The sequence below is a fragment of the Amphibalanus amphitrite genome, unplaced genomic scaffold (genome assembly GCF_019059575.1).
Source record: "Amphibalanus amphitrite isolate SeventyFive unplaced genomic scaffold, NRLGWU_Aamphi_draft 001102F_arrow, whole genome shotgun sequence".
Classification (NCBI taxonomy): Eukaryota; Metazoa; Arthropoda; class Thecostraca; order Balanomorpha; family Balanidae; genus Amphibalanus; species Amphibalanus amphitrite.
The window spans coordinates 88,806-110,080 of record NW_024882596.1 but is presented as its reverse complement, the minus strand read 5'-3'; the positions used below and the strand labels follow the sequence as shown (position 1 = coordinate 110,080).

General features: G+C 54.6%; 1 protein-coding gene across 3 annotated transcripts; it reads left to right on the top strand.

Moving 5' to 3' along the window:
* The first annotated feature begins 7 nt into the window (after window positions 1-7).
* LOC122370143 (PAN2-PAN3 deadenylation complex subunit pan3-like) lies at window positions 8-21,227 on the top strand. Of its 3 annotated transcripts, none has more exons than XM_043345484.1 (13): window positions 8-71; window positions 761-852; window positions 1,655-1,873; window positions 2,298-2,535; window positions 6,307-6,459; window positions 7,020-7,136; window positions 7,350-7,511; window positions 8,359-8,478; window positions 8,903-9,000; window positions 9,426-9,568; window positions 10,770-10,958; window positions 11,215-11,377; window positions 18,906-21,227. In XM_043345484.1, the coding sequence occupies exons 2-13, from the start codon at window positions 781-783 to the stop codon at window positions 19,035-19,037; spliced, it is 1,806 nt and encodes a 601-aa protein (XP_043201419.1). In that variant the 5' UTR covers window positions 8-71; window positions 761-780; the 3' UTR covers window positions 19,038-21,227. The 3 variants fall into 3 exon arrangements, with proteins under 3 accessions (XP_043201419.1, XP_043201420.1, XP_043201422.1); XM_043345485.1 differs by having other exon boundaries at window positions 24-114; XM_043345487.1 differs by having other exon boundaries at window positions 26-131.
* Window positions 21,228-21,275: the final 48 nt, after the last annotated feature.

Here is a 21,275-nt window from a genome sequence, read left to right as displayed (position 1 = left end):
TAAGTAGCGCCGGAGTTGACGACGGATATCTGGTGCTTGCCGTGTGTTGTTTTGGTGCAGAATTTCGCAGGGTATGTTGATGTTTAGCAACATCAGTAGTAATAAAGCCGTTAGGTGATTATTTACACTAGGTTAGCCTGCGTTTTATTGTATATATGTGCTTTTGCTACTCAATTACGTTGGATTACACTTGAGTGGTCACTGTAGCAGATAGTATTTAAGCGTCAACATGCTGGGCACCATTTGTTGCAACAGTTTGAGTTGTTGCACACCAACACTGACCACTTCTGGCTAATAAATATTTTCTGTGCTATCAGGACAGTTAGGGAGGCAAAGCTAGACATTTTACAGTTGGATCAGTTATATTTCAATTACTGATTTTAATGACCACTGCTGATTCTATTCTTTTTTTGTTTTGTTGTGGGGAATGTATTTTCTTTTTACTAAACATATTCACTTCTCATCCTTTGCTCCACTTCTTTAGCAATTGCGTTTTTAGTCATATCATGCCAGCTTAATAAAAAATCAAATGACTTGAAAACACCACTTGAAACTAACTTAACCTTACTTACCAAACACATGCTACCTCACCTCACTCTGTCTCGAGATGACAGCTGCCAATTGTCCACCGCCTTAGTTGAAAGAGCTTATTTTTTTAGAAGTGTCTGTCTTAAATTGAATTCTGGAGAAAGTTAAAACCTGCCTCTTTTCATTGTTATGTGATATTGGGTGCTTTACTCAAATTTTGTCTCTGTTGCAGATTGTTTTACAGGTGTTGAAATGGACAATGTTTTTATTCCATTTTCTTCATCTGGTCTGCCACAAGGATCTAAACTTTCAACATACCTTACTGTGAGTTTTCATAATAAACATTTTATGCAATGTGCAAACTGCCATATTTTGCATCACTTTTAATAACTATGCAGTATGCATTTCCTGACATGAATAATAGGTAGTACCTAGTAAGTTTGAGATCAACATGATTGATAAATGCTTCAGTTTGCATTGATTGCTGTACTGATCATTAAAAGGTAATGCATTTTCAATAAGGTATTCTGCAAAATGCTGCATAGGTATGTTACAAGCTCATTTCAGGGCATGCTGCATTGCCTTAGTGCTTTATTGGTTGTGCTCTATCATTTTTTCTTGCTGTCACAATTCCCTTGGTAATCAGGGATTTAGGACTGTGTAATATTCCCTGCTTAGCCCATTTTATTCATAAATATTCATGAATTACCTATGCCAGCATATTTCTCACTAACATATTTACCTAATGCTGTGACATGTATTGCATGTAGGTATTATCTATGCAACACCTGTTGCATATACCTACTAGGTTGCTAGTAGCTACCTAAATTGTGTGCCTAAAAGCAGACAACAGAAGCATTTAATGTTTTTTTTTTTTTGTTACTGCCTGGTAGATAATTGCTCTGATAAGAAAATCCATTTTTCAGTGCCCTTCAAACTCACACTTACAAAAGTGCATTTGTATGCCTTTTGTTCAATCCCAGTGATAAGCTAGAATGCCACGTTCTTGGAGTATTTGCCATTTGGTGTCGCTCATATTGCCATGTATCCCCATAGCTCTGTCGTGTGCCACTAATTCACCATATGTCGGCCCGCCGCGGTCATCTGACCTGCCTGCCACCCACAGAGTCGTGTGCCGGACCGGCCTGAGCTGAGCAGCGCTCTATCGGGCCTGACACTCAGTCCGGCCGGCAAGGGCCGCGGCCTGGGCCCCTCGGCGCGCCCCTTCACACCGGAGAGCACGGCTAACGGCTCACCACCGCAGTCGGCGGCCGCTCCGGCAGGGCCCGCCACCGCGGCCGGACCGCCGGGACAGGAGGCCGCCGACGCCGCGCCCCTGTTTGAGGTCAGTGGGGTACCTACCGCGGTCGCCGCTCAGGGGCTGCAGTAGGGACAGGGGTGGAGAAATATGCCGAGTTGGGGTTGCATGGGCGCAGCAAATCCGCCGCCGCCCTAGCGGTGACCTTGACCTCCGCCGTCTGGTGCGGCTCCAAAGCCAAGCCGGCGCAGCCGGCGTGAAATTGGGAAGACTCGTGCTACCCCAACTCGGCACAATTGTCTACCCCTGAGTAGGGACTGGCTGGATAGAGCTGATATAGTCAGTTAACTCCTGAGTTGTGGTTTCGAGAAATACTATTAGGTAGAATTTTGTACATTTAATTGTCCGTGCCATACTGCAATGTTTGTCATGGATTCGACCTCGAGTTGATAAACTGTATTGGGATCATCCTAGTAGCTATCGATCGCCAATACCTTCCCATCCCCCATAGGAGAATGTGGGCGGCACGACGTACTACTTCCGCGCCGAGGACGCGGCCGTGCAGAAGTCTGCTGAGCCGCCGACCATCACGCCGCCCTACACGGCGTACGTGGCGCCGCCCGCGCGTCTCTCGGACGCCCAGGCGGCCACCCACCCGGCCAGCTTCTTCGTCAGCGACCAGCTGCGGGAGGCGATCCTGCGCCAGCAGCACGTGCTGCTCATGCAGGCCAACCCGCAGGCCTTCCCCGGTGCGTGCCCGTCGACCCGGTCAGAGGGTGGGTTACAGGCAGGGGACGGAGGACGTATGGGGGCACTTTAGAGTGCAGAACTGTGGCGTGAGCCTACTATCATGTGTGACTATTACCTCTTCTTGTCAGACCTGCCCACCGAGGTGGACAACTACCACGAGCTGTGTCTGTGTGTGTCTGTGATCTATATGTGACCGCTACCCTCCGTGTCAGACCTACCCACCGAGGTGGACAACTATCACGAGCTGTGTCTGTGTGTGTCTGTGATCTATATGTGACCGCTACCCTCCGTGTCAGACCTACCCACCGAGGTGGACAACTACCACGAGCTGTGTCTGTGTGTGTGTGTGTGATCTATATGTGACCGCTACCCTCCGTGTCAGACCTGCCCACCGAGGTGGACAACTACCACGAGCTGTGTCTGTGTGTGTCTGTGATCTATATGTGACCGCTACCCTCCGTGTCAGACCTGCCCACCGAGGTGGACAACTACCACGAGCTGTGTCTGTGTGTGTGTGTGATCTATATGTGACCGCTACCCTCCGTGTCAGACCTGCCCACCGAGGTGGACAACTACCACGAGCTGTGTCTGTGTGTGTCTGTGATCTATATGTGACCGCTACCCTCCCTGTCAGACCTGCCCACCGAGGTGGACAACTACCACGAGCTGTGTCTGTGTGTGTCTGTGATCTATATGTGACCGCTACCCTCCATGTCAGACCTGCCCACCGAGGTGGACAACTACCACGAGCTGTGTCTGTGTGTGTGTGTGATCTATATGTGACCGCTACCCTCCGTGTCAGACCTGCCCACCGAGGTGGACAACTACCACGAGCTGTGTCTGTGTGTGTCTGTGATCTATATGTGACCGCTACCCTCCCTGTCAGACCTGCCCACCGAGGTGGACAACTACCACGAGCTGTGTCTGTGTGTGTCTGTGATCTATATGTGACCGCTACCCTCCATGTCAGACCTGCCCACCGAGGTGGACAACTACCACGAGCTGTGTCTGTGTGTGTCTGTGATCTATATGTGACCGCTACCCTCCGTGGCAGACCTGCCCACCGAGGTGGACAACTACCACGAGCTGTGTCTGTGTGTGTCTGTGATCTATATGTGACCGCTACCCTCCATGTCAGACCTGCCCACCGAGGTGGACAACTACCACGAGCTGTGTCTGTGTGTGTCTGTGATCTATATGTGACCGCTACCCTCCATGTCAGACCTGCCCACCGAGGTGGACAACTACCACGAGCTGTGTCTGTGTGTGTCTGTGATCTATATGTGACCGCTACTAACCCTCCCTGTCAGACCTGCCCACCGAGGTGGACAACTACCACGAGCTGTGTCTGTGTGTGTGTGTGTGATCTATATGTGACCGCTACCCTCCGTGTCAGACCTGCCCACCGAGGTGGACAACTACCACGAGCTGTGTCTGTGTGTGTCTGTGATCTATATGTGACCGCTACCCTCCGTGGCAGACCTGCCCACCGAGGTGGACAACTACCACGAGCTGTGTCTGTGTGTGTGTGTGTGTGATCTATATGTGACCGCTACCCTCCGTGTCAGACCTGCCCACCGAGGTGGACAACTACCACGAGCTGTGTCTGTGTGTGTCTGTGATCTATATGTGACCGCTACCCTCCGTGTCAGACCTGCCCACCGAGGTGGACAACTACCACGAGCTGTGTCTGTGTGTGTGTGTGATCTATATGTGACCGCTACCCTCCGTGTCAGACCTGCCCACCGAGGTGGACAACTACCACGAGCTGTGTCTGTGTGTGTCTGTGATCTATATGTGACCGCTACCCTCCCTGTCAGACCTGCCCACCGAGGTGGACAACTACCACGAGCTGTGTCTGTGTGTGTCTGTGATCTATATGTGACCGCTACCCTCCATGTCAGACCTGCCCACCGAGGTGGACAACTACCACGAGCTGTGTCTGTGTGTGTCTGTGATCTATATGTGACCGCTACCCTCCGTGTCAGACCTGTCCACCGAGGTGGACAACTACCACGAGCTGTGTCTGTGTGTGTCTGTGATCTATATGTGACCGCTACCCTCCGTGTCAGACCTACCCACCGAGGTGGACAACTACCACGAGCTGTGTCTGTGTGTGTCTGTGATCTATATGTGACCGCTACCCTTCGTGTCAGACCTGCCCACCGAGGTGGACAACTACCACGAGCTGTGTCTGTGTGTGTGTCTGTGATCTATATGTGACCGCTACCCTCCATGTCAGACCTGCCCACCGAGGTGGACAACTACCACGAGCTGTGTCTGTGTGTGTCTGTGATCTATATGTGACCGCTACTAACCCTCCCTGTCAGACCTGCCCACCGAGGTGGACAACTACCACGAGCTGTGTCTGTGTGTGTCTGTGATCTATATGTGACCGCTACTAACCCTCCCTGTCAGACCTGCCCACCGAGGTGGACAACTACCACGAGCTGTGTCTGTGTGTGTGTGTGATCTATATGTGACCGCTACCCTCCGTGTCAGACCTGCCCACCGAGGTGGACAACTACCACGAGCTGTGTCTGTGTGTGTCTGTGATCTATATGTGACCGCTACCCTCCGTGGCAGACCTGCCCACCGAGGTGGACAACTACCACGAGCTGTGTCTGTGTGTGTCTGTGATCTATATGTGACCGCTACCCTCCGTGTCAGACCTGCCCACCGAGGTGGACAACTACCACGAGCTGTGTCTGTGTGTGTGTGTGATCTATATGTGACCGCTACCCTCCGTGTCAGACCTGCCCACCGAGGTGGACAACTACCACGAGCTGTGTCTGTGTGTGTCTGTGATCTATATGTGACCGCTACCCTCCCTGTCAGACCTGCCCACCGAGGTGGACAACTACCACGAGCTGTGTCTGTGTGTGTCTGTGATCTATATGTGACCGCTACCCTCCATGTCAGACCTGCCCACCGAGGTGGACAACTACCACGAGCTGTGTCTGTGTGTGTCTGTGATCTATATGTGACCGCTACTAACCCTCCCTGTCAGACCTGCCCACCGAGGTGGACAACTACCACGAGCTGTGTCTGTGTGTGTGTGTGATCTATATGTGACCGCTACCCTCCGTGTCAGACCTGCCCACCGAGGTGGACAACTACCACGAGCTGTGTCTGTGTGTGTCTGTGATCTATATGTGACCGCTACCCTCCCTGTCAGACCTGCCCACCGAGGTGGACAACTACCACGAGCTGTGTCTGTGTGTGTCTGTGATCTATATGTGACCGCTACCCTCCATGTCAGACCTGCCCACCGAGGTGGACAACTACCACGAGCTGTGTCTGTGTGTGTCTGTGATCTATATGTGACCGCTACTAACCCTCCCTGTCAGACCTGCCCACCGAGGTGGACAACTACCACGAGCTGTGTCTGTGTGTGTCTGTGATCTATATGTGACCGCTACCCTCCGTGGCAGACCTGCCCACCGAGGTGGACAACTACCACGAGCTGTGTCTGTGTGTGTCTGTGATCTATATGTGACCGCTACCCTCCCTGTCAGACCTGCCCACCGAGGTGGACAACTACCACGAGCTGTGTCTGTGTGTGTGTGTGATCTATATGTGACCGCTACCCTCCGTGTCAGACCTGCCCACCGAGGTGGACAACTACCACGAGCTGTGTCTGTGTGTGTCTGTGATCTATATGTGACCGCTACCCTCCGTGTCAGACCTACCCACCGAGGTGGACAACTACCACGAGCTGTGTCTGTGTGTGTCTGTGATCTATATGTGACCGCTACCCTTCGTGTCAGACCTGCCCACCGAGGTGGACAACTACCACGAGCTGTGTCCTTTGGAGCCGCCCGGCCAGCCGCACAAGTCCAGCACGTTCGGTTACGTCACCAGCGCCTACAAAGCCACCAACACCAAGTCGGGACAGTGCTACTGCCTGCGGCGGATACACGGTGGGTGATACTGGATACAATGCTACTGCCTCTGGTGGATACACGGTGGGTGATACTGGATACAATGCTACTGCCTCTGGCGGATACACGGTAGGTGGATCCAGTGCTACAGTCATGCTACTGAAGGGTGGGTACAGTGCTACTGCCTCTGGCGGATACACGGTGGGTGGATAGCGACGCAGTGCCACCAGAGGATGCAGTGATACCAGAGAATACACGGTGAGTGAATACAGTGCTACTAGAGGACACACGGTGCATGAAAACACTGCCACAGGAGGATACACGGTGGGTGGATACTGGATGCAGTGTTGCTGCCTCCGGCGGATGCACGATGGGTGAATGGTAACTGTTGTGGGCTAGTCTGCAGGACTGTGCTAGACAGGACGAGCTCAACACATATTTCCTGTTTGGGTCTGTTTGGGCCGGTCTAAGGGCGTGTCTAAAGATATTTGATGAGGCCAGAGTACTTTGAGTTGAGTCTATGAATTCATTTTCTGTGCGCTTACAGCGGCCTGTTGGTGCTTGTCACGCTCGCCTCTGACGGCTCTCCCCGCCCTTAGGCCTGAGACTGTCCGGCACCAAGTGTCTCCAGCTGGTGGCCCTCTGGAGCAAGGTGAACCATAGCAACCTGGTCACACTCCGGGAGCTCTTCACCACGAAAAGCTTCGGAGATAACTGTGAGTTTCTGCTGCAGAACGGTAGCGTTTAATGTTGTAATAAAACTGTGACGGCTAATTTGACGCTTTAGCAATGGTGACCATTGTTTAGACGCTGCCTGCTCACAAGAAAGGCGGCTGAGACGCTGAATGTTCTAGCAGTGACAGACCTTCGGCGCTGCCATCGGTATTCGGTGGATCCATTGATGACCTCCCACCCCGTCCCTCCCCCAGCGGTGGTGATGGTGTACGACTTTCTGCCTGCTGCCGAGACGCTGATGGCGCGCCACTTTAGCCAGCCGCCGCAGCTGAACGGATTCGCCGACCCGTTCCAGGACCCGAGCATACCGCGGCCCTACAGCGCCCAGAAGAACGCCGTGCTCCGACAGCAGAACGGTGAGTGCGCCGTCCGACACCGGCCCGACTGATATCGGACCTTTCACCATCAGCTGCTGTCAATCGATTTCTCAGTACATAATAGGCCTGTACACATTCAGCTGCTGTGCTGTTGTCAGCCGAAAATCACTCACACTATTGGCTGAAAAATTGATGACGTTATGTTGCACTTGCAACATGACGTCACCTCTCTGCTGCCGGCAGCATGGGCTGACGGGCTGTGCTGCTACGAGAAAGCAAGTGCAGAGATGCCGAGCCGTCAGCAAAAGCCATAAATGACGCATTTAGACACTGGTAGTGGCGCATGAAAGCAAATCACGTGCCAGATTTTTATTGAGCACTGCAGATAAATGAAATTTGGACACCATGTTGGCGCTATTCACATATATTTGGTTTCATAATTAATTGTCGATACAAGAAAAATACTTATTACTTTCGCACATTGTCTGTAAATATTTTGATAATATATCTAATTGCTTAAGTATTGTATTAATAAAGAACATGAAGATGAGACGAAATATTTGTTTACAACGCCATATTTGTAAACAGCCAGCCAGTGCTGACATTTCTCATCAGCCAAATGTATACAGTTCCGTCAGCCAGAAGCGGTGGGCGGAGCCTATTTCAGCTGACAACAGCACAACAGCTGAATGTGTACAGGCCTAATACGTAGGTAGGTGAACTGGTCGTGTTTCCCGTTCTGGTTTCCGCCATGCCCGTCTGTTATCATCTGTGCAGTGTGCTGCGCTGACCTCTGACCGCCGATCTGACCCGGCCACTGGCCAGCGCCGGAGTTCGCAGTGCCGTGTGCTGAGCTGACCCCTGACCTCCGGCCTGCCTCTGACAGCGCTGATACCGGAGCCGCTGATCTGGAGTTACGTGATCCAGCTGACGGGCGCGCTGCGGCAGGTTCACTCCAGCGGACTGGCCTGCCGCGTGCTCGACCCCAGCAAAATCCTCGTCACCGGTGAGTACGCGTCCCCAGGAGGTACGTACTCGTCCCCAGCCGACTGGCGAGTGCTCGACCCCTCGTCACTGATGGGTTCTGACGGCCCGGCGGCGGCGAGCGCGCCACTTACACGTATAGACCGCTGAACATGGAGGGGTCTGTTTGTGAGTTGTGTATGGCCTGGATCAATCAATTTACTTTTCGTTCGCTTGTGACAGTATGGTTTCTTTGTATCACTTGTTCTATTAGGTTGCGATGATTCAGCCGCCGGGATGTGCTGGCAGCCGCCCGCTTTCTTTCGTCTTGGACGGGACCATCCTTAGAACGCCAGCTGTGACTGACAGATGTGATAGCGGCCAACTTGTGAGCTCTCCAATCCCGGATACGTGTTCCAGGACGTTTTACAAGGACATGTGTTATACGTGTCCCGTGCCCCCAACAGGGAGCGACCGGCTGCATATCAACTGCTGCGGGGTGCTCGATGTGCTGCTGTTTGACAACAACGCCACCAACCCGCTGGCCATGGTGCCGCACTATCAGGTCAGTCGGCAGCCGCTGTCTACCAGCTGTCTGAAGCCAGCTGCAGCCTGCCACCAACCCGCTGGCTAGGGTGCCGCATTATCAGGGTAAGCGTGTGTACCACTGCGGTCTGCAGCCAGCCTGTGGACTCACTACTCAGTATCCACCAACCCGCTAGCCATGATGGTGCCGCACTACCAGGTTAGTCTCAGCTGTTGTCCGTGACAGGGCGCCGTTTGTTTAACATCCGGCTGAAGTGAGTCCTGTAATCGCCGCAGTGATACGTGTGGGGAGCGTAGTCTGCCCACGCCACTCTGTCTATCCATGCCGCCGTAGCTACAACTGACCCCAGCAACCATGTCACAGTCAGACCGGCAGCAAACCCACCACGCTGAAAACACAGTTAGGGACCGTCTCAGCTGACCCTGCCCCCTCCCCGCTAACAGCAGGAAGACCTGGTCAGCCTGGGCAAGCTGCTGCTGGCGCTGTCGTGTAACTCGCTGCTGGCCGTGCAGCGGGACAACTTCAGCACCAGCATCAGCATCGTGGAGCGGCACTACTCGGCCGACCTGAAGGCGCTCATCATGAGGTGGGCGGCGCCGCGCCGGACAGTAGGGCGAGCGGCGGTTCCGCGCCCGGGGGCGGGTGGCAGATGAATTGCTGAATCTAATACGTGCTTACCAAGGGCGTGCTTATATTGTTGTATTGTCATTCTCATTGATTGATCTAAGCTTTCCACCAGTCCTACTTCGCGATTTTAGACCGCTAATTACGTACCCTGCACTAATATGCACTCGCTTGACCCCTCCCTCTTGTACAGTACCCTAGTACCCATGCCCTGCCATGTACCCAGCTTCTCTGCCTGTTTAGCCTCCTGGCCCCTTCCCATGTTCCCAGCTACTTCCACCTATCTCAGGTCTACTGACTCTTCCCACCGCCTGTTTCGGCAACAGCCGATAAACAGTGAACACTCCCTCCCGCCGCGGCCTGTGTCAGCCTACTGACCCCTCTCCCCGTCTGTTGCAGCCTGCTGATGCCGCCGCGGCCACCTGCCTCAGTCTACTGACCCCTCTGTCTATTTCAGCCTGCTGATGCCGCCGCGGCCGTCTGCCTCAGTCTGCTGACTCTCCTCCGCTCTGTTACAGCCTGCTGATGCCGCCGCGGCTGTCTGCCTCAGTACGCTGACCCTCCCCCTCTGTCTATTTCAGCCTGCTGATGCCGCCGCGGCCGTCTGCCTCAGTCTACTGACTCTCCTCCGCTCTATTTCAGCCTGCTGATGCCGCCGCGGCCGTCTGTCTCAGTCTACTGACCCCTCTCCCCGTCTGTTCCAGCCTGCTGATGCCGCCGCAGCCTTCTGCCTCAGTACGCTAACCCTCCCCCTCTGTCTGTTTCAGCCTGCTGATGCCGCCGCGGCCGTCTGCCTCAGCCTACTGACCCCTTTCCCTCCTATTTCAGCCTGCTGATGCCGCCGCGGCCGTCTGCCTCAGTACGCTAACCCTTCCCTCCTCCATCTGTTTCAGCCTGCTGATGCCGCCGCGGCCGTCTGCCTCAGTACGCTAACCCTCCCCCTCCTATTTCAGCCTGCTGATGCCGCCGCGGCCGTCTGCCTCAGTACGCTAACCCTCCCCCTCCTATTTCAGCCTGCTGATGCCGCTGCGGCCGCCTGTCTCAGTCCCTGGCTGACCCTTCCCTTCTCCATTCTATTCCAGCCTGCTGATGCCGCCGCGGCCTGTGTCAGCCTGCTGACCCCTCTGTCTATTTCAGCCTGCTGACCCCTCTGTCTGTTTCAGCCTGCTGATGCCGCCGCGGCCGCGCACCATCGAGGACGTGATGCCGCTGATCGGGGCGCGCTTCTACCAGCAGCTGGACACCAGCGGCCGGCTGGCCGAGCGGCTCGAGGACGAGCTGGGCCGGGAGGTGCAGAACGGACGACTCTTCCGGCTGCTGGCCAAAATGTCGGCCATCACAGAGCGGCCCGAGTGAGTCCCAGGGAGATGGTGTGGGCGGTCAGTGCGGGATACGGGACATAGGGGACGGGGACGGGAGAGGTGCTGGGCAGTGGGCGGAGTGGAGACCGGGGGTGGGTGATCGTTTTGGAGGAGTATGCTGCTGGATCCGATACGGTGTGGTGCCCTGTATTGCCTGTGTGTACGCCCGTTGGTGGACCAGCTGGTATTCAGTTGGCATTCGTACCACCGTTCGTCGTTAGATGACCCGCCTGTACACCGTCTCCAGGCTGAACCTGGAGCCGTCGTGGGCCGAGACGGGCGACCGCTACATGCTGAAGCTGTTCCGCGACTACGTGTTCCACGCGGTGACCGACGAGGGCCGGCCGTTCCTGGACATGGCGCACGTGGTCCAGTGCCTCAACAAGCTGGACGCCGGCTCCTCGGACAAGGTACGGTCAGCGGGTCGCGGAGCGTGGAGACGCGGCGGGCGCCGGTGGTGTAGGGTGGGGCCGCGGGCTGGGGTGGTGTAGAGTGGGGCCGCGGAGGGCTCCGGTAGTGTATTGTGGGACCGCGGCGGGCGCTGGTGGTGTAGGATGGGACAGCGGCGGGCGCCGGTGGTGTATTGTGGGACCGCGGCGGGCGCCGGTGGGTTTCCAGCATTGGTGAGACTGCAGTGAAGCAAACAGATGCATAAAATTATTGGTGACTGCAACGGAGGGGTGTGACGGTAGCTTAAGTTCGTGGAGACTGCAACGAGACACAAGACGAAAGCACTTTGTTATGGAGACTGCAGTGAGGCACACAACGATAACACAGAGTTCATTGGAGACTGCAGTGGGGCACATGACGATAACATAGGATACCGGAGACTGCAACGGGGCATATGATGATAACACAGGACATTGGAGACTGCAATTGGGCACATGACGATAACACAAGACATTGGAGACTGCAGTTGGACACATGACGATAACACAGGACTTCGGAGACTACAGTGGGGCACATGACGATAACACAAGACATTGGAACCTGCAGTTGGGCACATGATGATAACACAGGACTTCGGAGACTACAGTGGGGCACATGACGATAACACAGGACATTATTTGGAGACTGCAGTGGGGCACATGGCGATAACATAACCCTCCCCGGACCTATTGGTTTTTTACATACGCGCCGGCCGAGGGCGGATACGACCTCCCTCGCCGTTTCGCCCCTGGTGGAGATAGCGCGTCGCGGAAAGAAGCGAGCGTGTGCGCCGTTACGAGACGCAGAGATTGGTACCCGATTTTAAGGTCCTAGTTCAGCCGGTGGCCTCTGAGGTCAGGTCAAGTGCCCAAAGGTACGGTTCCGTTTTTGGTGAATATTTTCGCAAAAAATGGCCGCAGAGCCTCGATTTTGGCAGCATCGTGTTTGCCTCGCTCAGGCGCGTGTAATATATACATTTTGTTTGGATGAGGTCAACTTAGGTTGTTGACCTCGGGTCACGGTCGGGTCAGCGCCCCCAGGTCATAAAATTGGTCGAATGAGGTCATGTCGCACATCATTCGATTCGGCAGGTCTTCCTGAGTCTATTGGTGGCCCTCCCGACTCGCTAGCTCAATTTGATCGGGAGCTATTGACGAAAAACTAATATGACCCTAATGACGTCATAAATGACGTCACGCAAGGTCAACATTGCAAAAGTGACGCATCGAACCTTGCCAGGAGTGCATAAAATCAAGATTCTGTGTGCTTGAGATAGTTGGAGATCTTTCCCGGCGCCAGAATAGCAGTTTTTATTTTCCCCCGTTGACTTATAATGGTAGGTCAGTGACCTGACCTGACCCAAAAATGCGGTTGGTGTAAAAAAAAATCTGACTTGAATCAAAGGTCAGGTATGCCATGTTTCAGCTCTCTATCGCCGGCCTGTTCGGAGCAATGGCGAAAAAAATCCTATGGGGAGCGCCCCCCCCCCCCTCCCGGCAAGGGATAAGACATTGGAGACTGCAGTGGAGCACGTGACGATAACGCAGAGGTCATTGGAGAGTGCGGTGGGGCACATGACGATAACACAGGACATTGGAGAATGCTATGAGGCACATGACGATAACACAGGACATTGGAGACTGCAGTGGAGCACATGACGATAACACAGGACATTGGAGACTGCAGTGGAGCACATGACGATAACACAGGACATTGGAGACTGCAGTTGGACACATGACGAAAACACAGGATACCGGAGACTGCAATGGGGCATTTGACGATAACACAAGACATTGGAGACTGCAGTGAGGTACACAACGATAACACACAGGACATTGGAGACTGCAATGGGGCACATGGCGATAACATAGGATATCGTAGACTGCAATGGGGCATATGACAATAACACTGCCGCCCGGAGGTAAAGAAGCGTAACTCGATTTTGGGCGAATATGACTTTTTGATATCATTCGTTTCCGCGTAACGAAACGCATCTCTTGACATTGGCCTTAGGTGGCTATCACTAATATTGCACGAATTATGTGCAATAACTTTATTGTGCTGCGAGTGCATAGTTATTTAAAGTCATGCAACATCAGGCAAAAAGGCGTATAATGCATTTTTAATGGAATAAAAGCGTGTACATTCGATAAAGTGATCCGGCTTGCAGGCAAGGAAGCGTAAATGTGCTCACGCGCTTTTCTTCCAGCTACGAAGGACTAATAGCAATGATGAGCGGAAGCGTAACCTCCCGTTGGCAGCGGATTTGATGCAGGCAAAAAAGCGCAAAACATCCAGCACGCTTTTTTGGCTGCAATTGAAAATGGAGTCAAGTCAAGATACGCTTTTTTTTCGTTAAAATCTCCTTAACGGAGGCACCAAATAAGTGCAAATTTGCATTGCTGTTGGCACAATCTTGTACCAATATCTCGGCGGGCTCCTGCTACTGGCCTAGCGGGGCGCACTTCTAGTGCCTACCCGCGTACGGATCCTGCACTTCCTCGGACGGATGGGTCGAAGTCAGCCCAATACGCCCTCAACTTCGCAGCAATCCCTCGCAACTGCTGACACGCCCTCGCGGAACACCAGAAGCCACGTCGCTCGCCGGATACAATTCGACCTGGCTCACAGCCCGACAGGCAGCCCACCGGGCGCAGCTGCCCCCCAGCCGGTGCTTCTCGGAGACGACCAGCTGGACCAGCTTGCCCGTCGAGTGGCGGCGCTTTTGCAGCCGCCCCCTCCGGCTCGCCCAGCCGAGCCGTCGCAACCAGATTCGACACCGCGCCCGGGTTCGGCTAACCTACGCCCGATGGACGGGCCCCCACCACTGGTGCTCCCCCGCCAGTGTTCAACCAACAGGGGCGGGACTACCTGGTAGTTCGACTCATCAACGACAACGACGCGGGACCGACAGGAGATCCGGGTGCTCCTACTGGCTACAGCCCAGATCCCGGCCGACATCCAGGACTTCCAGTTTCTCCAAGACAGATTGAAACTGTTCGTCATAGTCGGCCACCGCGGCTGGGCGGCTACCTCAACCGCACTTCCAGACCTGGAACTAGGTACTGCAGCTGGAAGTCCAGCTGCCGCCGCCCGCCCCAGTACTACACCTGCCACCAGCCCCGGCCCCTCATGTACATACAATATGCCGAGAGTGTGGCCCCCGGCCCTGCTGCCAGCCGTCGCCGCCGTCGCAAGAGGCAGGCAGCGGCTGCCGCGGGCGGTGCGCATTAATAGTATAATGGGCGCCTGGCACGCGACGGTGCGGGTTGTAGCAACGGTCCCTCCGGTCCTCTCCCGCGCCGACGGAGCTCGCGAGCCGGGTCCCCCAGGGCCCCTCGGCTTGGCAGCCGGTGGCCGGGCCCCTCTTCCAGAGGCTTTTCCCTCGTCGACGGCAGCCAGCGGTTCTCCTGCTCCAGCTCCCGGAGCGGCCGCGCTCAGCTGACGTCCCAGCAGATGAGGTACCACCTGCTCCGGACGAGCCTCTCCCCGCGACGATGATACGCTCTCGTTTGCGGGGTCCCTCATCAGTGCAGAGTCCCAGCTGACCATCGACGAGATTGGGTCGCTCCCGGACCTCCACCAGCTGCTGACTCCCTCACCCGGCCGGTACCTGCCTCGCCCTCCCCGCTGCCCTAGCTGTCAGATCTCGACAGTCTGCTGGGCGGTAGCGGGGCGGGCGACCCGCCGGAGGCCTCCACGCCGTCTGAGTCGGACTCCGACGATAGCTACCGGGGACCGACTACAGTGGACCTTTCGCAGCTGCAGCCCTCTCCACCCAGGCCGCAGCGCTTCATGGACCACTTCCGCCGTCTCACAGACGCCGAGCTTAGGGAAATGGCCGGCCAAGCTCGAGCCTTGCAGAATCTGCCCGCCCAGGACGCCGAGTCAGATCCACAGCAGCCGCCCCTCCCTGCAGTCAGATCCACAGCAGCCGCCCCTCCCTGCAGTCGCCTCTGGACCCCCAGACCAGGACGAGGACCAGAACCAAGAGGACAACGACCAGGAAGAGGAAGACGCCGACGATGACGACGAATCGCCCCTGCCGTTCATCGGCGGTCCACAGTCAACAGCAGCTTCGCCCAAGCACGAGGTGGACATAGACGACCGACCCAAAGTGAGTCCGGTGGTGGCCCAGGATCACCGGGTGGCCTCCAGCCTGACCTCAGGTGCTCGGACCTTTATACCTCGGGAGGCCCGTGACCAGTTCTCCGACTCAAGACGGCCTGGTCACTCGGAAGCTAATAGCTGCGTTTACCCAGCACGGCCACCTGCGGCCCGCGCGTGCCCGCTGTGCTTTCAGACTGTTCGCCCTAGCCAAGGACAATACGAGGGCTAGGGTCCTGTACGACCTCAGCCCCCTCACGGACCACTTGAACCCTCCGCCCTGTTACCTCCCAGGGCGCTGGACCTCCTTCAATGTGAGAGTCCCCAGTGGGCTATAAAAGTGGACCTGAAACATGGGTTTTACCATATTCCCCTACACCAGGCCCTCCAGCCGTTCATGGGCGTTCGGCTCTCCACCGGTGAAGAGTACGTGTGGACCGTGCTGCCGATGAGCCTGGCGTCCGCTCCGGCCATAATGCAGTTGGTAATGCAGAGTGTGACCAAATATATGAGGAACAGGTTCCCACTCGTCCAGGCCAAGGTACGTGTATACCTGCACGACTTCCTGTTCTACGCGCCGCAGCCGGAACACCTACTCGGCATCCCGGCGCTGCTCACGGATATCGGGCTCCAGATCAACAAGAAAGAATCCATCGGATCCTACGCAGAGCCTCACCTACCTGGGCCTTCAAAACGATTTGAACCACCGACGGATCTCGATCCCAGACCGCCTACAACGCCGGATTCTGCGGGCCCTGGCTCAGATCAGCTCTCTCTCCGAGCACCAAGCGCAACAGTTGTCCGGATATCTCAACTTGGTTCGGCCCGTTGCAAAGCTTCCTCTCCAGCTCATCGTGGCTACCCTCCAAAGAGGCCCACGGTTGAAGCAGTGGGCTCACGACGGTGTGTAGAACCACCAGTGTGGTCCTTCGACTACAAGGACTACCACAACTGGTTCCGGGAACACGACCACCGCGTGGCGGTGGACGCCACGCCGTCCCAGCTCGGGTTTGCCGACAACTTGGCAGCCCTAGCGATCCCACTCGAGAGGCCCCTGCCAATCTACGCGGCAGAGTACCTGGCCGCCTTCATCGCGGCCCTGCAGGTGCCGCCCGAGACAACAGTCTACACCGACAACATGGCAGTGTTGCATAATATTCATAAGGGTCGGTGCCCCGCAGCCTAGCTCCCATTTGTTTCGCGTACGTGTCAACAGTTTCCGATATGTACCATCCGCCTTGAACCCTACAGACGCCCCTAGCCGGTGCCGCCCCCCCCCCCCTCCAGGGACAGGATGCCTAGAGAGCCCAAGAGCGTGCCTCGGCCCTGTAACCCTCTGGTGTATGTCCCGCATGTACTCAGTGTTGCAAAAACGTGAGCAAAACTGCTCCTCAAAAGGAAGTAAATAAAAAATCGTGTTTATGAATGTTTAAGAATATAAACATTCGTGAGTTAATGCATATAACGCATGGTTAAAAAAGCGTGCTGTGCTCGATAAATCTGAGGAAAGTCTGGTAAAAAAGCGTAAATCACATCTTACGCTTTTTTGGCTGACATACAGAGACAATGCGCTTTTTTGGTTACGGTGCTATTGGCCGGTTGTGCATTTCAGCGGACGGCAAAGAAGTTTGCGCCGTTATGCTGCTGTAATGGCCCGATTTGTTATTTTTAAGTAACACTGCCTTGATGCTGGATCGAAATGCTTTACAACGGTGCTATTTCGAAGTTTGTACGACAGAGAGGGCCCAAACAATTCCTAATAATCCATAACAACCTTAAATCGGCTCTCCTGAAAACTTGCTTATTTTGCTTTACGCTTTTTTGCCACCGGGCGGCAGATTACACAGGACATTGGAGACTGCAATTGGGTATATGACGATAACACAGGACATTGGAGACTGCAGTGAGACTCATGACGATAACACAGGACATTGGAGACTGCGATGAGGCACATGACGGTAGCACAGGACATTGGAGACTGCATTGGGACACATGACGATAACACAGGATACCGGAGACCGCACTTAGGCACATGGCGATAACCCGAGTACATTGGAGACTGCAATGGGGCATATGACAATAAAATATTATATTGGAGATGCTGTGGGGATAAAACAATAACATGGGATGTTGGAGATGCTGTGGGGGATAAAGCAATAACAAGGGATGTTGGAGACTACAATGGGGTATGTAACGGTATCACATGATATTTAAGACTGTTGTGAAACTTGTCACGATAACACACTATATTGGAGACTGCAATGGGGCACATATCGCAATATTGGACATGGTGATTGCGCTGTGGAACAATGGCATGATATGCTGGGGGCTGCGGCGATACATTGGCTGCTATCCCCGCGGGGAAAGCCAGTTTTTTTTATGCAGGGGAAATAGTTTTGTCCTCAAACGGATGTCACCTCGCTGCATTGATCACTGGCCGACGGGGCGGGGTTGGCGGCGCTCTCCGTGGTGCTACTCCCAGCCACAGCTCCCCGTGGACTCATGCAGCGTCGGTTAGCGGTGTGCCGTGAAACAGGGCTCAGGACGGGTCGTACCGACGCCTAGCCGCGCCTAACTAGGCAGGGTGGGAGTTGAGAGGATTTAACTAGATCACTGATCGACGAACTAACTGTAGTGATAATGAGATGTCGGTACGAAGTACCACTCCTGTTCCGACCAGTCCAGCATGACTAACACCATCACCTAACGAGCACTCGCCCTCAGATGGTGCTAGCGCCGGTTAGACCATGCGCGTGCCACAGCCCAACCGGTCACTTTTACCAGACTTGGGCAACCGCTTGTGACGGTGGGTGGAGAGACGAGCGGGGGATCTGAGCGTCTCAATATCATTTCTGGAGTCAAATGATCATCTGTGGATGGTTCGTCGCCGCCTTAGCTCAGAGGCAGAGCACCTGTCTCGACAGGCGGCAGGAGTGCGGCGCTCTGAACGGGTCCGCGTTTTGGTGGAGCTGCTCCCAGTGAAGGAAGTTTTGCCCAAACGTGGAACCAGCCTTCGAGAACGTAGTGACAGTTGTTCGTACTTCTGATGGTGGGAGGCGAGCGGTTTGCGGCGAGTGGATGGGAAGAACCAAATGGTTTTACAGTTTTACATGTCCTGTATGTCCTGTATGTGTTTTCCTACAGACATGTTCGCCCTTGCATTCGTATTTCTTTCTCCCTACAGTGCCGTTTGACGTTAATTTGCTCTTGATGTCATGCGGCTCCCATCGTCCATCTTTAGGCAGATCTGTTTGTCGTTCTCTATGACAGCTCTATGTCGCCCCATTCTGAAAGCGCACCCTGCTTTCGCCCCATCTGACAGTCGTTTCTCTGCTCGCCGTGGCAGATCTGTCTGATGTCGCCCCAGCAGCTGACCCAGTTGTTTCGCTCTCGCCCCGGCAGATCTGTCTGATGTCGCGGGACATGCAGAACGTGCTGGTGGCCACGTACGCCGAGCTGAAGCAGTGCTTCCAGCGCTCCTTCCAGGAGGTGTTCGAGGAGACTCTGGCCAAGGAGGACGCCGCGGCCTCCTAGTGCCGCCCGGTACACGGACGGTCGGCCTGCGCCGGAGCCTCGCTCGGCCGGCTGCGGCGGGGGGAGGCGCGAGCGGCGCCCTGAGGTCGGTGGCGGGCGCGCGGAGAGTCTGGTAGGTTGTGTCCGGCTGTTGGCGGGGTGGCGGCGCGGCCGGGGGTGGGCGACATGCCGCGACGCTCCCATCCAGCCGGCCGTACCACTCCGCGGGGCTGTGGCTCGGGGGACGGGAGGGTAGGGGGCAGGGGCTGGAGCAAACTGATGGGGTTGTGAGCAGGCCAAGCGCCGATGAGCCGTTCAAAAGTACCACCCGTGAGCCGTTCAAAATTACCGCCCCTCCCACCGAGTACACTCGTATACTCACCGTCCCACTTCCTACTTACCGGTTTGTCGTCATAATGGAACCGAAGGTCTTAATTCATCTCATTTTTAGGTATTCATCTATAGGGATCGGCCACACACACACACAGTTTCGGGACCTCGGCAACGACAAGTGGTGGCTAGGAGCTCAGTTGCAGAGTAGTCCCGAAAGTTTTCTCTTACATAACCCTATGGCGCTGCATGAAAAAAGTGTCCTGCTCTGTGCTTTTACTGAGATATTTCAGCTTCGTTATTTAAGTTGCTGACACTTACTACGTTCGTTTTTTAAGCTAGATATTGCCAGTGGCCAGATAAGTGGTACGATGTAATTAGATTCAGTCTTTCTAAGCAGATTGAATCATCTCCTTAATAGTTGCTCGCCAGTTTATATATTATAGGGCGAGTACGTGGAACAGGCGAGATGCAATCATTGAGCAGTGAGCCACTGCACAAAGGGCTGGCCGTACTTATGTCTTTCTGCACTTTCCATGCAGAACGCGTTTAGATCTGTCTATTTTGCATTTTATTTGCTTGAAGCCCTTCGTGATATTACGATGGCTGAAAATGAACTCAAATGATTGCACTGCGACCGACTTGTGTGTTTATTTATGATATGCACCCATTGAAGGTCGATGTTTTAGCTTTATACATATTTGCGCATTAAACTTTATAAACCAGGGAGCATAACATTAATGGACCTTATGTTCCACTCAGCAACATGTTTCACAAATATGACTCGTGGCGTCTCATTCACCCTATTCCACCCGTCCAAAGTATCGCCACCCATTGATCGAAGGTACAAACAGACCCTGCTTCCATAACGCCCGGACGGACGCGGCCTCCGTCGGGCCGCACCCTGAGCGCGCGCTGCAATACGGCGCTGCAATGCAGCATGTGGCCGGTGGCGACACTGCTTGCAGCCCCGGATAGTTTTTGTATGCTCTCTCATCTGGCCTGGAATCGGATTATTTTTTATATGATTATCAAATTGAGGGGTGCACTTGTCATCCTCTTTTACTACCATCCGCGCTGACAGGTTTGATCCGCTCAAAGCACGCTCTGAAGCTGTGCTGTCGGTCGGGCCCGTCCCCGATGTGTTTTTGCGTCTCCGGAGGTGCTACTGGTGAGACCCCGTGTCCCAGGGTAGCGCGCCGTGCCGACTGGAAGGGTTTCCAACAGGGTCGCGTCGCGGTCTCTGTGGCTTGGCCGCTCCGCAGTGCGCGCGCGCTGTGGCCAGCCCAATCAGACCGCTTGTCTTATGTGTAAGTGTGTGTGTGGATGCGTATATTTGTGCGTGCTTGCGTCGGCATCGTGAAGCGGGCGCTGTACAAAGTCGCGGCGCTGTTACGGTCCGGCAGGAGGCAAGTGGTCTCCGCCTGCCGGGACGCTCTATTCGAGCCGCTGACCCGGCCGACCGAACTGACCTCGGATGGCCGTTGGTTGATAAGCCAACGCCAGAGACAGTGATGGCAGTAGCGATAAGAGGCGATTGTGTCGGTGTCAGAATTGCATAATTTTATGCGCACTTTTCGCGTATTCGTTGCGTCGGTTTCAGCTGTCTACCGCAATTGTGGCGAACCGGCGAAATTCCCGACCACAACGGTCTGCATGTATTTATTTACAAAAAGTGTGATGTTTTATACTCCATTGTCGCAGTGAATTCCACAATTGTGCTCGACATTTTTGCCTCACTATATCGCTGAAGTCCTGGCCGTTTTGGCTCCAGAAGTATTTTTAATTTCCTAGGTGTTGTATCTAGGAAAATATAAAAGAGATGTCTTATTTTGAGACTGACAGGTAAAGCTCATAAAAATGAATAAAAATGAAAATATTTATGTTGTTTGCCGAAGACCGAATGCTTCTTCTACCCGAACGCCTGCA